Raw genomic sequence first — 18924 nt, forward strand, 5'->3', positions numbered from 1 at the left:
CACACCGGCACGCGCACGCGCACTCGCACCCCCGCGCGCGCGGACGCCCCTCCCACGCGGGCCGCCAGGGGGCGGGGCGGGGCGGACCCGGGTGGGGACCCGGCGCAGCTTCCCGCCCGCTTCCGCACACACTCGCCGAGCGCCGCGCCGCCGTGCGTGGCCGCGGGAGACGTGAGGGACGGCCGTCCGGTCACGCCGAGCCACGGCGGCGTCGGGGCCGCCGCTGAGTCTCGCCTTCAAATCCTGAAGGAAAGGAAAGAAAAAAAAAAAAAGGGGCGCGCAGTGGGGGGTGTCGGGGAGGGAGGGAAACCCAAAAAAAAAAAAAAAAACCTGGCTCCTGGCTGCATCCGGAAACCGACGGGCCGGCAGGAAATGACGCAGCAGAAGTCGTCCGCATCCGCTCGGTCACCGGCCCCCAGCGTCGGCCCTGCCCTCCCCACACACACCCCCCCCGTTCCCGGAGAGGAAGCCTCCCGAGCTAGCGAGCGGCGCCGGCGTCCCTCGCTGTACCTCCGCAGCCCGCCGCGTGAGTGCCCGCGGCCCCGCCAGCTCCGGCCCCGCCGCCGCGTCACCGGGCCCCGCCCCGTCCCGCCCCGCCCCGCCCCGCGGGGCCCGCCGAGGTCGCCGCCCGCCTCGCTTAGCCCGCGGCGGCGGCGGCGGCGGCGGCGGCGGCGGCGGCGGTGGGGGGGGGGAGGGGGGATCGTCCGCAGCACCCGCCCAGGGGCTCTGGAGGTGCCATTGCGCGCGGCCACCTGGATGGACACCCTGCCCATCACACACACACACACCCCACCCCGCGATCCTGACCACCGGCCGGAGAGGACTGTTCTACACCGGCTTGACTGCTGTTTGCTTGCACCGGGAGCCTGATCTCTCACGGGGTCAGGCTCCTGGCTGGAGGACGACAGGTTTGGGCATCACATGTATGGGGACAGCCCTCTTGTCGCTCCATTTCCAGGCTGGTGTGCTCTTGGCGGTCACATAACCCCTGCTTGCCACCTGTTACCACTCTCTTCCCCCCATCCCCTTCCTCTGGTATAGAATAATAATAATCATGGAGCTGCAGTGCCTCCCTGCAAATTCGTTGTGGGAAATTTAAGAGCATGTGTGTTGCGCTCCCCAGAGGCCTCCTCCCATGTCCCTTTCCTCCTGTCTGTCCAGTGAAGGTCCTTTAGCTCATCCCCTTCCCCAACCCTCCCCCCCCCCACACGCATACCTTTAGTGTTTTGGAGTATCCTGCAGAAAGAAAATCTTACTTTGTGTAGTGGGATTTTGTTGATAGGAATGGTGTGGTTCAAAAGCAGAATTTCTGTCAGGAAGAAAAATAAAAATGAACAAGGTGCAAGTTGAGAGGCCAAAATAATATTCCAGCAATGGGGCAAGTGTGTAGACAGGGTAGAACTCAAAAATCAGAACTCGGCATACTGTCACGTGATTTATTCGAAAAGGACTTATTTTTCCACTTCAAGGTTGGGTCAACCTGAAACCAAGCCCCGGTGGACATTTTGGCAGCTTTATCTCTGCAGACTCATGTTTCCTTGGGACTTAGTTCAGCTCATCCTAGCGTCCTCCCACTGAGAGAGTAGTTCAAGCATTCCATCACAGGACAACTGTGGGAAAGGGTCACTTTTCTCGAGTCTTGAATAGCAGCCATCCAAGCACAGGACTACTGATAAACTTACTGGAGTATCAGTTTGCCAGGCATGGATCATTGAGCATTTTACTTACAGGGGTGTTCAGCTTTTTAGCATCACAACATGATGTCATCTACACATGTGTTGGGCTGCATTCATAGATATCTTGGGGCACATGTCTGAGCACACTTGGGTAGCCTGAAGCATGCTGGGAGGAGAGGTCAAAGTTCAGGCCACATGTGGGCCATGTATCTGCACTATGAGACTGAACTACACCACTCCTTATTCCTGCCACTTTTATAAAGCATGCTGTTGCTCATGACAGAATTTCCTGGGAAGACCTACCCGGGGTGCAGATCTTTCACAACTACGCTCCTAAAATAAGTGCATATCCCTGAGACTGTGAAACTGTCATTGCATAGCATTCAAGTTGTATAATATGTTATATAATTCAGGTTAACTTTTTTTTTTCTACCACTGGGTCAGCAGTAATTTGCAGTCTTTTTCTAAGTACGTCCCTTGGCATAGAAAAGAATTTATTTTTCCATCTAAAAGTTTTTCATTAAGATACGGCATATTTATAGTGAGAGGAAATCAAACTCTGGGTAGGAATGTATCATTTACTAAGTGGCACATAAATAGGATTTTGTCAGAAGTTGATGGGAGAAATTAACCAGGTTCAGGTCCATTGCAGCATTGGAGAGCAGGTGGGAAACATGGGTCAGCTGTCACATAATGCATCTGGGAGTGTCCTAGTGGCCCTCACCGTATTGCTCCATTTATTTCCCAGTTTGTTAGCAACTCCTGATCCTCAGAGCTCACACTGTTGCCACATTATTGCCTGGTCTTGCAGCATCTCATATCGGACACTTAAAATGTCCCTCCTCCCAAACCTGATCATAGTTACTGTTATTTTAACATTCTGGCATCAACCATGGTAAAATTCCATAAATCGAATATAATTATAGTGTCTGATCTTCTGTAAGTCTCTATCTCTAAAGTAGGCTGATTACTTACTATGACTCATTCTCAAAATTCAATGAACCTCTGGAGTTGAGGTTTTAAAAAATATTTTCTTTATTTGAAAGGCAGAAAGAGGGAGAGATAAAGAGGGAGAGGCAGAAAAAGAATGGGCATGCCAGGTCCTCCAGCCACTGCAAACAACTCCAGAAGCCTGTGCCGCTAGCTTAAGTGGGTACCGGGGAATTGAACCTGGGTTCTTAGGCTTCACAGGCAAACACCTTAACCACTTAGCCATCTCTGCAGCCTATGGAGTTGACTTTTAAAGGATAGGAATTAATAATAATATTCTACCTAGGCTTCCACTCAGACTGAAACCCATAGCTAATCATTAATATCTAAGAATTGGGTCTATGCTAATATGTAGATCTTGAACTTACAAATCCTTTATAATTAAGTCTTTCTCATTGTCTCTTAGCCAAAACTTGTTTTTATAAGAACAGGGTTTATATCCATCAGGATCAATAGATATTTTAGACAAACTAGTCTTCAAAGTCAAGAGTTTAAGTTTAAAAAATTACTGGTGATCATCACTTTAAAAGAGCAAGCACAGTAGGTCTCCAGACATCTGACATAGAGTTCATATGTCAGAGGAAAAACATACCTCCTGGCTTAGAAGCAGACCTGTACTGAAATTTCCTTCTGTAGTTGATACATATTTATTATTCCATAGTTTATGCATGCTTATTACATGCTTTATACATGTAATTTATAATTAAGTAGGGGAAATCACATTAATGAGTATCTGCACAGATGGTAGGATGGACTGCAAGATGCTTCCACAGAATTTCTGCAGTTCCTTCATTGTAAACAGCCTAGCAAAACAATTTCTTAGACATTATAGATGCTTCTTTTCTTGGTATTAAAACAATGGCTGTCTTAATCTTAGAAACTACAGTACCCCACCTATCATTTGTTCTGCTTTTTTTTTTTTTTTTTTGGTATAGTGTCTAAAACACTTTCATATTTCATTGTATTTAGATTTTAACTTTTTTTTCAAGCTGGGCGTGATGGCTCACGCCTTTAATCATAGCACTTGGGAGGCAGAGGTAGGAGGATTGCTATGAGTTCAAGCCACCCTGAGACTTCATAGTAAATTCCAGGTCAGCCTGAGCTACAGTGAGACCCTACCTCAAAAAACCAAAAACCAGGGCTGGAGAGATGGCTTAGCGGTTAAGCACTTGCCTGTGAAGCCTGGTTCGAGGCTCAGTTCCCCAGGTCCCACGTTAGCCAGATGCACAAGGGGGCGCATGCGTCTGGAGTTCGTTTGCAGAGGCTGGAAGCCCTGGTGCGCCCATTCTCTCTCTCCCTGTATCTGTCTTTCTCTCTGTGTCTTTCGCTCTCAAATAAATAAATAAATAATTTTTTTAAAAAAGCAAAACAAAACAAAATTTTAAGTTTTATTTATTTATTTGAGAGAGAGAAAGGGAAAGGGGTAGAGAGAGAGAGAGAGCGCAAGCGTGAGAGAGAGAGAGCGCGAGCGTGAGCGAGCATTTGCGCACTTCAGGACCTCCAGCCACTGCAAATGAACTCCAGATGCATGGACCACCACGTGTACCTGGCTTACATAGGTACTGTGGAATTGAACCTGGGTCCTTAGGCTTTGCAGGCAAGCGCCTTAACTGCTAAGCTGTTCAACACAAGGGAGGAGCTTGCTCTTTAAGGGAAAGAAAAATCAATCAATTTCTCAAACACAAACAAGAAACCTTTTTTACTTGCTATTTAATACACTTGTGATTCTCTGGATGGTCCAAAGAATGTATTTCCATAAATAAGTAGCAAAGAGTAACTTTTTATCCCATAGTTTGTTTCAGCCAAGTCTGGCCTGTAAGCCAACACTAGACCCAGCTCAAGAGCAGTTAGCATAGGCCCTCTTGTCTAGGCTGCTATCATGAGAACAGCATGTCTTCTAGCATCCCAGCTATTGTTTGGTATAGGATTTTAAAGGAATTTGTTGGTTTTATCTATCTGAGTGATACATTCAGTTTAGAAACTACAGCATTTCAGTTTATATCCTTTTATCAATATTATTTTTTAATTCCATGTTTCAACCCTTTTATAAGGGCTGTAATATTTCAAATTAAAAAATAGGGCAAATGTGTGGCATACACCTTTATGACTTAAATCAAGGGTCAGTGAACTTTGTCTTAAAATGGATAGGTTGAAAATATTTAGGTTCTGTGGACACTTAAGGAAACTGAAGATATTATATAGGTACTTAAACAATGATTTAAAGTGTATTAGCAGGGTAGCTCAGTGTCAGAGAGTGTGTTAGCATGTGTGAGACCCTGGGTTCCATTGCCAGCACCCCCAAAAAGAATTTTTTTGTTTTTGTCTTGGTTTTTCGAGGTAGGGTTTCACTGTAGTCCAGGCTTACCTGGAATTCACTATGTAGTCTCAGGGTGGCCTTGAACCCACGGCAATCCTCCTATCTCTGCCTCCTGAGTGCTGGGATTAAAGGCGTGCACCACCACACCCGGCCCCAAAAAGAATTTTAAGTGAGTTTTATGTGTACCCATTTAGAAATGTTAAATCATTCTTTGTCTGTGGGTCACATGAAAACAGGCAGTGGGCCAGATTTGGCCATCAGGCTGTATCTTTGCCAATGCTACTTCCTTTTTTCTCATAGCTCCATGGCTGGCAGCTACGGTGTGATGGGTGATGATGGCTCTATTGATTACACTGTTCATGAAGCATGGAATGAGGCCACCAATGTCTACTTGATAGTGATCCTTGTCAGCTTCGGCCTCTTCATGTATGCCAAGAGGTAAGTCCCACAGGTGTTACAGAGTTGTGGGCTTTTTAGTTTTTAGTTATTTTTGCATGTACATTTGTAAGTGGTGTCATGTGTGTATGCATGTGAGCTCATGTGTGTAGACAGGTATGCATGCACAAGTGTGCCTGCAGATGTGGAGGCCAGAGGACAACTTCAGGTATTATCTTCAGGAATGCCACCCACCACTTTTGTGAGCCTGGGTCTCTGTCATTGGCCTGAAGCTTACCAATTAGGTGAGACTAGCTGGCCAGCAAGCTTTAGGGATCTCCCCATCTCGGCCTTCCCAGCACTAGGACTCCAGAAGCATACTACCTCCCAGCATTTTACGTGGGTACTGGGGATAGAACTCAGGACCTTGAGCATGTGAGGCAAGCTCTTTACCAATTGAGCTACCTCCCCAGATCCCTTGTGTGTTTTAAAAATCTAATTTGAATGCATGAAAGAGATTTCCTCTGAGGTCTTGTCTATGCTTCACTCTAGCTTCATCTCCAGTGACCAAGGTTTGTTTGAAGAACTACATCTTCAACTCTGGGTGTCGGGCCAGCTGCTCCAAACCTCTGGTGCCATCACTGTTACTATAGCCGATCTTGTTTTCAGTTTGGGTTCATTTTCACTTTGCATTGAGTACATTTTTGGTCCCAAGTCCTTGGAATGCAGAAACATTAACTGCTATATACTCAGCAAATCTCTCTGCCCATTGTATCCTTTCCTTGGATTTTTGTACTATCATGGAACTTATAAACAACATTGCTCTTCTGTTATTACTTCCCTAGTCTTTTGAAAAATTCCTAGAGCTTGGGAGATGGCTAAGCCTTTAAAGGTATTTAATTGTAAAAGCTGCTGGCCTGGTTCAATTCCCAAGCCACCCATGTAAGCTGGACACAAAAATTGGTGCGAGTGTCTAGCATTCTTTTGCAACAGCAAGAGGCCCTGGTGCACCCATCCACTCACACTCATAACACATGTGCAAATAAATTATTTTTTTATTCCATAAGAACAAGGAACTTGCTATTTATCTTTCTGTATCATCCAAATTAGTAATGAACATTCTCCTGCCTCAGTTCCTAGTGTAGTTTAAACTAACTGCCCTCTTTCACACTTCCAGGCTCCTTTCCCTTAACTACAGTAAGATAGCAGCAGCAGTAACAATGAGAAGGGTATAGTTAAAGAGGAAGAGCAGGGATGGAGAGATGGTTCAGTGGTTAAGGCACTTGCTTGCAAAGCCAGATAGCCTGAGTTCGATTCTCCAATATTCACATAAAGCCAGATGCAAAAAGTGGCACATGTGTCTCAAGTTCATTTGCAGAGGCAGGAGGCCTTGGCAAACACATTCTCATTCATTCTCTTTCTCCTTGAAAATAAGTAAATAAAAATATTCAAATAATATAATAATAATAAAATATAGCACAAAGGAGTGATGGCTTAGTGGTTAAGGCATTTGTGTGGGAAGCCTAAGGGCCCAGGTTTGATTCTCCAGTACCCATGTAAGCCAGATGCACAAGGTAATGCATGCGTCTGAAGTTTGTTTGCAGTGACTAGAGGCCCTGGCATACCCATTCTCTCTCTATCTGCCTCTCAAAAATAAAAATAGAAGCCAGGCATAGTGGCGCACACCTTTAATCCCAGCACTCAGGAGGCAGAGGTAGGAGGATTGCAATGAGTTTGAGGCCACCCTGAGACTACATAGTGAATTCCAGGTCAGCCTGGGCTAGAGTGAGACCCTACCTCAAAAAAAAAAAAAAAAAAAAAAGAATAAATAAATAAAGTAAACATAAAACAAAGTGTAAAGGAAAAGCCGTATCAGTTGGGCCAAGTTGCATTTGTTCACAAGCACATACTCTAGGGCACCCTACCAAAGTTAAAAAGCTATTTAATAGTTTGTAATAATTAACACTTCAGAAGTTGTTTGGTTTAGGGATAGTTTGGAGCGCACTCTCGTCAGGTTCACACAGTGGCCCCTCTGAGCCACGTGTCGGTCCTGCAGCTGGCCATCTGCCGCATGTCATCACTGACCCACGTGCAAGTGATAAGCTTTCCTTAAAAAAAAAAAAAGGGGCTGGAGAGATGGCTTAGCGGTTAAGCGCTTGCCTGTGAAGCCTAAGGACCCCGGTTCGAGGCTCGGCTCCCCAGGTCCCACGTTAGCCAGATGCACAAGGGGGCGCACGCGTCTGGAGTTCGTTTGCAGTGGCTGGAAGCCCTGGCGCGCCCATTCTCTCTCTCTCCCTCTATCTGTCTTTCTCTCTATGTCTGTCGCTCTCAAATAAATAAATAAAAAATGAACAAAAAAAAAAAAATTTAAAAAAAAAAAAAGCTGCCACCTCTTCCCTATTTTTATTTTAAAAGCAGAGCCAGTGTTCTTATTTTTAAAAATATGTCCCCACCATGCAGTACGTTTAAGAAACATTTTTATCTATGGATTTCCTAAATTAAGGTCTGCTCACAGTCAGTGTATATTTCACCTTAATAATTTCATCTTTATTTGGCTGACATGCAAAGAAGGAGCAATGAAATTGTTTCTTGTTTGTGCATCTTTGTTAAATGATCCTTGGCTCTTTTAGTGATTGAGAGGGATTTTCATGAAGGGACCCCAGTGCATTACACTAAATGGATATGTCTAGTATTTTGCCTCATTGCTCCATAGCATCTCATGGATGGCCACACTCATACTTTTAGTGAAAAATAGAACACTTGACTCAAGGAAGTATCTCACAAAGAGAAGTCAGAAATGAAACAGATATAGTATGCTTTTAAGTGCTTTAAATGTATTGTGAGAACATTACAGTCACATAGGTATCAAAACAAACCTACACTGGTTTTGTGTTTCAGGAATAAAAGGAAAATTATGAGGATTTTTAGCATACCACCTACAGAAGAGACTTTGTCAGAGCCCAGCTTTTATGACACAATGAGCAAAATCCGTTTACGACAACAGCTGGAAATGTATTCCATTTGTAAGTATAGTCTGTGCTGAGCTGTAGGTAAATAGATAGATAGATGATAGATAGATAGATAGATAGATAGATAGATAGATAGATAGGAAGAAAGAATGTTTAAAATAGATTTTCTAGAATTCAGTCCAATTAACAAAGCGTTATAAAAGAAAAATCTGGTTAGAACAACTTAGTACCTTTGATCAGATGCCCAACATGAGCAGTTTAGCATGCAGTTACTGATGTCACACTTAGTGCTGCATGAGGTCTTTCAAGACCCTGGGAAGTGACCATATTTTTATAATTTTGTGGAAATTGAGATTTCAACCAGCAGCTAAGACTGCTGTCTCTTCCTGTTCTAATTTTCCTCCTTTGCATGTCCCCTCCTGTAAGGTAGGAGTGAAGTAGCCAATCACTGCACACCAAAGTAGTGTAGGCCAGAAGCCATATCTGGACAATTCTAACATGTCCTGTGGTACTGGTCACTCCCAGGCTGTGAAGAAGAAACAAAATTGAAACTGGATGAATTGCATATTTAAATTATAGCCTTTGATGTCATTATTGTAAAGTCTGAAGTGTGATTTTCATAGTGTATTAAGAAAAGCAAGATGCAACTATACTAGGATGCCCCTGCTGTAATTAAACAAGCAAAACATCCCTTTTATTATCTCTGTATAATACAAAGGCAGACATGGGAGGAAGCCTGGGGAGACGTACCAGCTCACTGAGCTCCCTTGCCTTGACCATCACTGGCGTCTAAGGAAAAAGGAACATTTTAGAGAAAAGCATCCACAGTAAAAATTTAATTATGTGTGCATACACATAATGAAGCAAGGCAGGATGATCAACAAGATGTTCCTGGTAGATATTCAAGCCTAGTGGGACTTAAGGGGAAAAATAGAAAAGGTATATATAAGATACTCAAGTTCCTTTTATAAAATGGCATATTTCATGTAATCCCTATATGCATCATCTCTAGTGTACTTACATTACTGAACACAATGTGAATGCTTGCAAATAGTTGTTTGTTGTGTTTCCGATTGTGTTTTATTTCTTGTGGTGCTGGGGATTAAAATCAGGCCCTTGAGCATGGTAACTAAGAGTTATACTGCTGAGCTAGGCCCCTGGTGGTAAGTAGCTATAGTGTGTGGCTTAGGATAGAGAGAACCAGCTGCATATATTTCAGTCAAGTTGAACTTGGAAAAAAATCCTCAGCATAAATTCCATCCTCAGAATTAGTAACAGTGGTTTCTTTGGTGAACTGGGAAGGTAGCTATAGGATTACTAGGTAGGAGGGAGACACAGTTTTCTCTATTTACTCCTTTGTTCCTTTTACATTTCTATCATGTGAATGAATGTGTACCTGCTCTCAGCCCCAAAGAAGAAACAAAGTTTAATTAGCCACATTCTTCACAGTAGCCAAAAGACGAAAGGTCTGAAAAGTCCTTGGCAGATGAATGGACAAACAAAAGGTAGTATATACGTACAACAGAATGTCACTCAGCCTTTCAGAGGAAGGGGAATCTGGTCTCTGATACAGCATGGATGAACCTTGAAGACACTGCTAAGTGCAATTAGCCAGTCATAAAAAGTGCAAATATTGGGGCTAGGGAGATGGTTCAGTGGTTAAAGGGGAGTGCTTGCAAAGTCTGTCAACCCTGGTTGGATTCCCTAGTCCTGGAGCTCAAGTGAGTGACAGGAGGCCCTGGCATGCCCATTCTCTCACTTTCTCTTTCTCTCCCCCCCCCCCGCCATCTGTCTTAAATACACAAAAAATTTTAAGACAAATATTGAACCACTTCACTTATAAGAGGCAAATCATAAAAACAAAAACTAAAAGAGTGATTGTCAGAGGCTGGAGAAAGAGATGTATGGAGAGCTCATCTCATGGGGAGAGTTGACTTGGGGGTGATAAAAAGTTCTGTGGATTAGTGTGATGTTTGCACACTTGTAAATGTCCTTATGCCATTTAGTTGTGCACCTAAAGATGGTGCAAATGCTAACTTTTATGTAATATATATTTCCTAATTTAAAAAATAAAGCATCAGGGCTGGGTAGATGATGTCTCAGTAGTTAAGGTATTTGCCTGTAAAGCCTAACAACCTGGGTTTGCTTCCCCAGTGCAGATAGAAAGTCAGATGCACAAGGTGGTATATGCATCTGGAATTTGTTTGCAGTGGTAAGGACCCTGGTGCATCCATTTTCTCTCCACCCCTTGCAAATAAATAATTTTTTAAAAGTTAAGTTTTCATGAGCCAGCTACAGTGGTACCTACCTATAATTGTAATACCTGGGAAGCTGAGGTAGAGTGAGTCGAAGGTTCAGTTTGTCTCAAAAAAAAAAAAAAATTAAGTTTTCACTATTGCCTCTTCAAGATAACTCTCTTACCGGAAATACATTGTATGATATAGCAGATACAACAGCAAACCCATTCTACATATTTTTTTTTACAATAGGAATGACATAAAATTTATCAGAATTACTGCTTACAGAGTATATTAGTTTTCTATTGTTGCTGTAACAAATTACCATAAATTTAGTGGCTTAAATAATACAAATGCACTGTTTAGCAGCTTTGTAAGTTAGGAGTCCTACAGACACATCACTGGGCTTGAAAGCAGTTTTAATTTCCCTGGGGGCTATGGGGATCTCTTCCCTATCTTTTCAAACTACGAAAGGTGCTCACATTCTTTGGTGCATGAGCTCATTCCTCCATCTTGAAAGCCAAGAACACCATGTATATTTCCATGTCATGTTTCTCTCTCTTTGTATATTTAGCCAGGACAGGTTCATTGATCTTTAAGGGCTGGTATGATTACTCTTCCTATCTCAAAGTCCTCACCTGAATCATACCCTTGAAGTTCTTTTTGCCCTATGAAGCAACATAGTCACAGACTATGGTACCTGGAATGTGGACATCTTTGGAAACCATCAGCCTCATCAACAAGAATTCATATATGTGTTTGCACACTTTTATGAGTCCCAATATGAAGGACTGTTCTTAATGTTTACAGTATGTCTTGTCCAGAGAAAGTCTGCTGGTCCAAAAGGAGCCAGCAAACCCAAATTATCTTTCTTAAAGAGAACCCCCAAAGTTTTAAGCTTTAGACCACAAAAATCTATATCCTCCTGAGTAACAGCAACAACTGTTCTGTCTTGGCTAGTAAAAGCTTCAAGGAAGAAGGTGAAAGGTCAAAAGCTAAACAGTTGAGTGGTATTCACAAGGAATTTTAGCTCCATATCATTTCTAGTTTCAGGTTAAGATAGTTTTTCTTCAATAAATATTTATTGGTAAGAAAAAGAATTGCATGTTTTTGCCACTAATTGTAAGTCTTTTAGGCTTATAAGTTGAAATATAATTTTAAAAGGTGGAAATAATAAGAAAGAAGGAAATTAGAAAAATTAATAGCTTATTTAGTGTCTATCCTATATTTCAAAGTTCTGAGCAATCCTAACACATTAATAATAATAATAATAATAATTCTAAAATGTACATATAAGCAGTTCCAAGAAATTAGAATATTGTGAAATATAATTAACTTTCTCTAAAGAAATGGAATTGCTTAATTCTAACTTAATTCCTTAAGAAATAAATAATAAATTCAACCACAATTTATGAATAATGATGTTAGCTAGTAATTTCATAGTTTACTTACTGTCTCTTTCTTGGTCTGTTTGTAGCAAGAAAGTACGAGTGTCAGCAGCCGCAGAGCCAGGCTGACAGTGTGCAGCTGTCCTTGGAGTGAACCTTAAAGCAAGCAGCAGAAGGGCCATGAAGCCGGGCGGCAGCAGCTCCTCATCCCTCCACTAAATCATGAACATTGTGTGAAACACTTGTCTGGATAAAATCATTTTACTTAGGACATATCTTTTTTATTATTATTTTTATATTTTTTTGTTTTGCTTTCTATTCAATTGCATCTTCCAGGACTTGTTGCTTAAGTACAAAAGGCTCAGAAGACACTCTGTGACCAGAAATGGTCACTTTCCTCTATGTGGCCCTGTGATGTCTTCAGGACACAATCAATGGAAAGTAAAAACATATCTTTGGAAGCAAGAATTCTGGAGGTTATGACACCTTGACTAGATTATTTTGGCAAAGTTCAAGTGTGAAAGTGTAGTCATTGCTCTTGGCTTATTACCATTGTCAATGGCTCTCATTGAATTAGCGGACTTTCCTTCTTTGGGACGTGTGTGGTACACCACAGGACCTGCAGTCTCTGCACGGAGCCTTCCGTAAGTGCACTTGCTCCCTTAATCCTCTTCCCAGGCATGGTTTGAGTTCGATTCTGATTTCCCCAGTTTCACTGCCACCATGAGGCTGCGTGAGCCACACTGGGGCCAGGCTGTTAGACAAAAGGATGCCTCTTGCTTTCAGGAAATGTCACTGTTACTGTCTAGTTTCTTGTACTTAAGCATGTGTGCCGAAGGCCTACCTGTCTTGTACCATTTGTCTATACAATGAAATATTTTTACCTAATTTTTCCCATTTATTCAAATAAATATGTAATGATAGGGAATTCAACTGCCTGTATAATTCAAAGGCTGTGGTTTTGAATTGAAGCTATTCTGTGACTTTTTGTGTGGGTGCTGGGCATCTAAGTTCAGGTCCTCGTGTTTGTGCATAGAACACATCACTGATGAACCATCTCCACAAAGTAAAGCTATTCTTTAATTTTTACTTTGTTTCCATTTTATACACATATATTAAGTGCTATTGTTTTAATATTTTATTTATTTACTTGAGAGAGAGAGAATGGGCATACCAGAGCCTCTAGTCACTGCAAAGGAACTCCAGATGGCATGTGCCACCTTGTGTATCTGGTTTACATGAGTACCAGGGAATCAAACCTGGGTCCTTAGGTTTCACAGGCAAGTGCCTTAACCTCTGAGCCATCTCTCCAGCCCTTAAAAGCTATTCTTAACTGTTTTTTGAAGCAAGCCCAACAGATGACCTTTTTTTTTTTTTAACACAAGCTAGAGAAAATTGGCACACCATGGTCTCCAGCCACTGCAATCCGACTTCAGATGTGTGCACCCCCTCGTGCACATGTGCAACCTTGTGTCACCTTGTGCATCTGCCTTATGTGGAATCTAAGAACATGAGTTCCTAGGCTTCACAGGCTTAGGCTAACTGCTAAGACATCTCTCCAGGCCCTACTCTTAATTTTAAAGAGTTAGACAATCATTTTTAGAACCATTTTCATTTGTATTGTTTTGTTTTTGTGAGAGAGTCTTGTATGTAGACCAGGCTGGCCACAAACTTGATACCCTTCTGCCTCAGCCTGCCAAGTGCTAAAATTATAGGTCATTGCCAAAACACCTGCTCTTTTCTCTTTATTAATATGAAATTAAAGAATATGAATCTTAAATGAAAACTAAAGTAGAGACCATATCCAATGATTCAGAGAAATGCACTTACATTTTATAGTGTTCAGAACAGTCTCTTTTAGAGGGTGAATTGTTGACCAAATGGAATAATTCTTTTTTCTCTGTGTGTGTGGTGTGGTGTTTACACATGTGTGTGCAGGTGCATGTGTCTATGCACCTGTGTGGAGGCCAGAGGAAAACACTGGGTATTGTCTTTCATTGCTCCCCCTCATTTCCCTGGGACAGTCTCCCAGTGAATCTGGAGCTCCCCACTTTTTAGTTAGACTGGATGACCCATGAGCCCCAGAGGTCTTCTCTCTCCACACTGAGCACTGAAATTACAGGCATGCATGGCCATGCCCAGCTTTTTCCATGGGTGCTGGGTATCAGACTGTGGTCTTCATTCTTTTTTTAAATTAATTAATTTATTTATTTTAAAGAGGGAGAAAATGGGTGCACCAGGGCCTCCAGCTACTGCAAGCAAAGTCCAGACACATGTGCCCCTTTGTGCATGTGGCTTACGTGGGTCCTGGAGCATCAAACAGATTCTTTGGCTTTATAGGCAAATGCCTTAACCACTAAGCAATCTCTGCAGCCTTCCAGTCTTCATTCTTGCACAGCAAGTGTTCTCAGCCATTGAGCCATCTCTCCATCCCCCAATGGGATAAGTCATAATGTACAATACGGGTTTAAAATAGGTGCTAGGGGTTGGAGAGATAACTTAGTAGTGAAGGCGCTTGCCTGTGAAGATTAAGGACTCATGTTCAAGTCTCCAGGTCCCACATAAACCAGATGCACAGGGACACAAGTCCACAATGCTGCACATGTGCACAAGGGGGCACGTGCATCAAAAGTTCGATTGCAGTGGCTGGAGACCCTGGTGCACCAATTCTTCCCATCTCTTCCCCACCCCCACCTCAGCCCTCTGGAAAAGATAAATAGGAGCTAGAGCTGGGGGTGTCAGAGTGGCCAGGGAACAATCTAACCTTGCTTTGCCTGTGGGAGACTGCTGAAAGTCTCTGTAGCAGAGGACTTCATTGGGATCAGCAGTGGTTTACTGTTCACAGACATGGCACCATCTGAACAAATGTCAAAACCGTAGCTCAGATGACTTGTAACAGCAATGCACACAAAGCACTGTAAACCACATGACAGACGCAGTTGTTTCATCGGCCTCGGCTAGATAGCGCAGACATAACTAACACCGAGAGAACTGGTGCGCAGCAAAGCTTGTCAAGTGAGAGGCTGAGATCCCCTCGTTTTCCCTTACGCTAAATGATGGGGATTGCACACACCCCACTGGGAAGAGCAACAGGTCCGCCTTTGAAGTTTCTTTCCTGCTGCAACAGCTGAGCTGGGAAAAGGGTTGAAGCCCTTGGCCTCCACACTTCAAAGTGACACCAGCTGATTCCCCTTGTCCTGCTCCACACACCCCATGAGACTGTTTTCTTTGGGGAAAAAAAATTAGTGACTAAGAAACTTTTTATTAATTTGCATGCATATGTGTGCACGCATGCGTGTGCACAGGCACATGTGCATATGCCAGGACCTCTCGCCACTGCAAATGGGACACCAGAGACCTTTTTGGGGGGAGTGTCTGTCTTTATGTGGATGGTTGGGTAATTCAACCCCGGCTGGCAGGCTTTGCAAGCAAGGGCCTTTACTGAGCTAAGCAACTAATAATGAACACTCAATTCTCCTTGTCCCAGTTTCTCTTCTTCCTGTATCAGACTCAGCAGCCAAGGCAGGTCAGCGTCTGCTGGTGTATAGCTTGAGTTAATTAAGTAGCTGGATACTTAGCTAATGCCGACCAAGGACATTAAGCTTCTAAAGGTGACAGCCATTGGCCATTGGTCTCGCTGGGTCAAGCTAAGCTTTTTATATGAGATAGCCAAATGTAGGGCTTATAATAAGGTTGTAATTTCAGGAAGGAGATAAAACAATGATAATCAGAATGCTTTTAGATATTAAAGATATGGCCGGGTATGGTGGCACATGCCTTTCATTCTAGCACACAGGAGGATTGCTGTGAATTTGAGGCCAGCCTGGGACTATAGAGTAACTTCTGAACCAGCTTGGGCTAGGGTAAGACCCTACTTCAAAATAAAAGATAGGGAAGTATGTTTAACCTGGAATAATATAATCAAGGAAGGGATAAAAGAGGACCATATGGAAGCAAGGAACACAATTAGTGGTTATACAGACTGTGCTCATCATTTGCCATCCTCTTCCCTGGTAATAGTCTATTAGTAGCAGAATTAGAGTGAGAATGGATGCCAAAAAAACTAAATGGAGGGCTGGAGAGATGGCTTAGCGATTAAGCGCTTGCCTGTGAAGCCTAAGGACCCCGGTTCGAGGCTCAGTTCCCCAGGTGCCACGTTAGCCAGATGCACAAGGGGGCGCACGCGTCTGGAGTTCGTTCGCAGAGGCTGAAGCCCTGACACGCCCATTCTCTCTCCCTCTATCTGTCTTTCTCTCTGTGCCTGTCACTCTCAATTAAATAAATAAATAATTTAAAAAAAAAAAAACTAAGTGGAAATCAGCACTTGGCAACCTCCCACCTACATTCAAAACAAGACCATAGGATAGTGGCTGGAGCCTCGTCTCCACCTATCGACTGCTTAGATCTCTAATAAAGCTAGACTCCAAAAACCTTCCTTTTGTTGCACCTCTTCATCCTTCTATAAGCCTGTAGAGGTGGGGGGCTCTTGCATAAGGATTTAAGACTGGTGAAGAGTGGAGTTAGGGGTTAAGGTGGAGGAATTGGCAAATGTCTGCAGTAGGCACTGGCACTTTCCTTGACCTCTAAGCCCAAAGGAGTAGGGTTTAGCATTGGGTTTGGTTGTAATATTCCCTTCATAGAGATAAGGCAAAAATCCAAAATGTATGCAGATTAGTAACATCCAACATTCCTAGGTGGTAGGAAAACTTGGTGGTTTGACTGTAATTTCACCCTTTCCCCTCCTCACCACCACCCATAATGTATTGAATATTAATCCTCAATGGGTGACACTTTTCCAGAAGGATATAGAGCCTTTAGGAAGTAGAGCTTTGCTGGAGGAACTGTGTTACTGGGAGTAATCCTTGAGGTTATGTAGTCTAATCTCACTTGTTCTCTGGCTCTTAAATAAAAAGGTTATCTGTGACCTGAGAGAGAAAGAATGAACAGGCATGCTAGGGCCTCTGACCACTGAAAATTAACTCCAGATATATATGCCACTTTGTGGATCTGGCTTACCTGAGTACTGGAGAATCAAACCCAGGCTATCAGGCTTTGCAAGCCAATATCTTTAATCAATGAGCAATCTCTTTAGCTCATTGGCTCTCTTTTCTTAGGTATTTGTATTTGTTTATTTACTTATTTGAGAGAGAGAGAGAGAATTGGGTGCACCAGGGCCTCCAGCCACTACAAACGAATTCCAGATCCATGTGCCACCTTGTATTTTCTGGCTTCCATGGGTACTGGGGAATCAAACCAGGGTCCTTAGACGTCGTAGGCAAGCACCTTAACTGCTAACCCTTTTCTCCAGCCTCCCTGGCTCTCTTTGCTTCCTTTCTGCTAATGATGTGATGCTGGCTTTCCTGCTCCTGCCATGATGGCCCCTGCCCGCTAGATCTGTAAACTGAAATAAACCCTTTCCTTCCCTAAGTTGCTTCTTGTGAGGTTTTCCGTCCCAGAAATGAGAAAGTAACAGTCACAGAAGGTGAGATAAGAACTGGCCAGGCTAATGAGATCAAGCCCAATTTTTTAAAAGCCTTTTTTTTAAAAAATTGAAGTTTAAAAAGATTTTAAGAGAAGAAAAGGCAAAACTCTGTAAGACAGGAGGGGCTCCCAGGGGGTAACCCCTAAAACCTTTTTATATTGACAATTCTCATGCATGTATACAATGTCTTTTGGTCATAATTCCCTCCTGTTACCTTTTATTATCCCACTCCCCCCATAGCCTTTTGACTGAACCCCTTCTTTCCAGCTCTTCTACTTTGATTTTTTTCCACCATCCATGATGGAATGTTGATGATCCCAGGATCTTGCAGGTCTCCTGTAGGTGACAACAGTCACTGTGAGGCCATCAATACAATGGCCACTTCATGTCTAGAAGACAGAGTTCTACAGTACTCTTCCCCATCCTCTGGCTCTTAACATTCTTTCACCTCCTCTTCCACAAAGTTCTCTGGGCCTTGGGAGAGTGATAACAGATACATGAATCATTTAGTGGTGAGTACTCCACAGTCGCATATTCTCAGAATTTTGATGAGTTTTGAGTCTCCCCAGCAGTCACCACCAACTGCAGAGCAAAGCTTCTTGACCCAAAGTGAGAGCAGCACTAATTTATGGGCAGAAACATAAATATTTAGAACATTTGATAGGTACAACATACCCATTTTCCAGAAAACAAAAGCAAACACAAAAACCAGTAGTAACTTCCCTCATAGGGCCTATGACCACTCCAGTAATAGGCTTTACTTATTTTATTTTTTCTTTTTTGAGGTAGGGTCTCACTCTAGCCCAGGCTGACCTGGAATTCACTATGTAGTCTCAGGGTGGCCTCAAACTCACGGCGATCCTCCTGCCTTTGCCTCCCGAGTGCTGGGATTAAAGACGTGCGCCACCACACGCAGCTCTGTAGGCCATTTTTTGAAAATCATGATCCCTCTATTACTCTTGTCCCCCATCCCCTTCTTCTTTGCAACTAGTCCCTCTTCTATATTGATGTCTTTTTTTTTTTTTTTTTTTTTTTTTTTGCTCTCTTCTGTCATCCATGACAACATATTGATGGGCCTAATATTGTGCAGGTCACAGCAGCCACTGTGAGGTCATGAATACAACCACCACTTGTATCCTGAAGACAGCATTTCAAAGAATTCTTCGCTATACTTTGGTTCTTATAGTTATTCTGCCACCTCTTCCACAATTCTCCCCGAGCCTTGCCTTATGCGATAGAGATGTCTCATTTAGTGCTAAACACTCCATTGACACTTTTCGGCACTTTGACCAGTTTTGAGTCTCCCAAGTAGTGACCACCATATGTAGAAATCAGCTTCTCTATCTAAAATTGAGAGCAACACTAATCTATGGGCATAAACATAAGTATTTAGAGGGCATTTTATGGTTACAACATATCCATTTGACCAAACAATAATAGTAGTTTCCCCACTAGGCCTGGTACCTTCCAAGCCATAAGCTTTTGACTAA

The 18924-nt window shown here is 43.0% G+C and overlaps 2 protein-coding genes across 4 annotated transcripts in view; one reads left to right on the forward strand and one right to left on the reverse strand.

The window, feature by feature from the left end:
• The window catches only part of Slc20a2 (solute carrier family 20 member 2), a 110046-nt gene extending 108810 nt beyond the window's left edge, over positions 1 to 1236 (reverse strand). Inside the window, exon 1 of one of the 2 annotated variants that reach the window (XM_045130982.1) lies at positions 1217 to 1236. The gene's annotated coding sequence lies outside the window, so the exon portion shown is untranslated. Of the gene's footprint in view, positions 1 to 330; positions 445 to 1216 lie in introns of those variants that run through there. The other variant, XM_045130978.1, reaches the window with a different exon arrangement.
• Smim19 (small integral membrane protein 19) lies at positions 309 to 13041 on the forward strand. 2 transcript variants are annotated; one of them, XM_045130985.1, is made up of 4 exons: positions 309 to 526; positions 5284 to 5421; positions 8257 to 8381; positions 12042 to 13041. In XM_045130985.1, the coding sequence occupies exons 2-4, from the start codon at positions 5288 to 5290 to the stop codon at positions 12104 to 12106; spliced, it is 324 nt and encodes a 107-aa protein (XP_044986920.1). In that variant the 5' UTR covers positions 309 to 526; positions 5284 to 5287; the 3' UTR covers positions 12107 to 13041. The 2 variants fall into 2 exon arrangements, with proteins under 2 accessions (XP_044986920.1, XP_044986921.1); XM_045130986.1 differs by lacking the exon at positions 309 to 526 and adding an exon at positions 718 to 908.
• Positions 13042 to 18924: the final 5883 nt, after the last annotated feature.

This window comes from Jaculus jaculus, chromosome 12, assembly GCF_020740685.1.
Source record: "Jaculus jaculus isolate mJacJac1 chromosome 12, mJacJac1.mat.Y.cur, whole genome shotgun sequence".
NCBI lineage: Eukaryota > Metazoa > Chordata > Mammalia > Rodentia > Dipodidae > Jaculus > Jaculus jaculus.

Coding starts and splice junctions, on each gene's coding strand:
- Smim19 (XM_045130985.1), top strand. CDS start 5,288: ATGGCTGGCAGCTACGGTGTGATGGGTGATGATGGCTCTATTGATTAC. Junction 5,422..8,256: donor CTCTTCATGTATGCCAAGAG/GTAAGTCCCACA, acceptor TTTGTGTTTCAG/GAATAAAAGGAAAATTATGA. Junction 8,382..12,041: donor GCTGGAAATGTATTCCATTT/GTAAGTATAGTC, acceptor GTCTGTTTGTAG/CAAGAAAGTACGAGTGTCAG.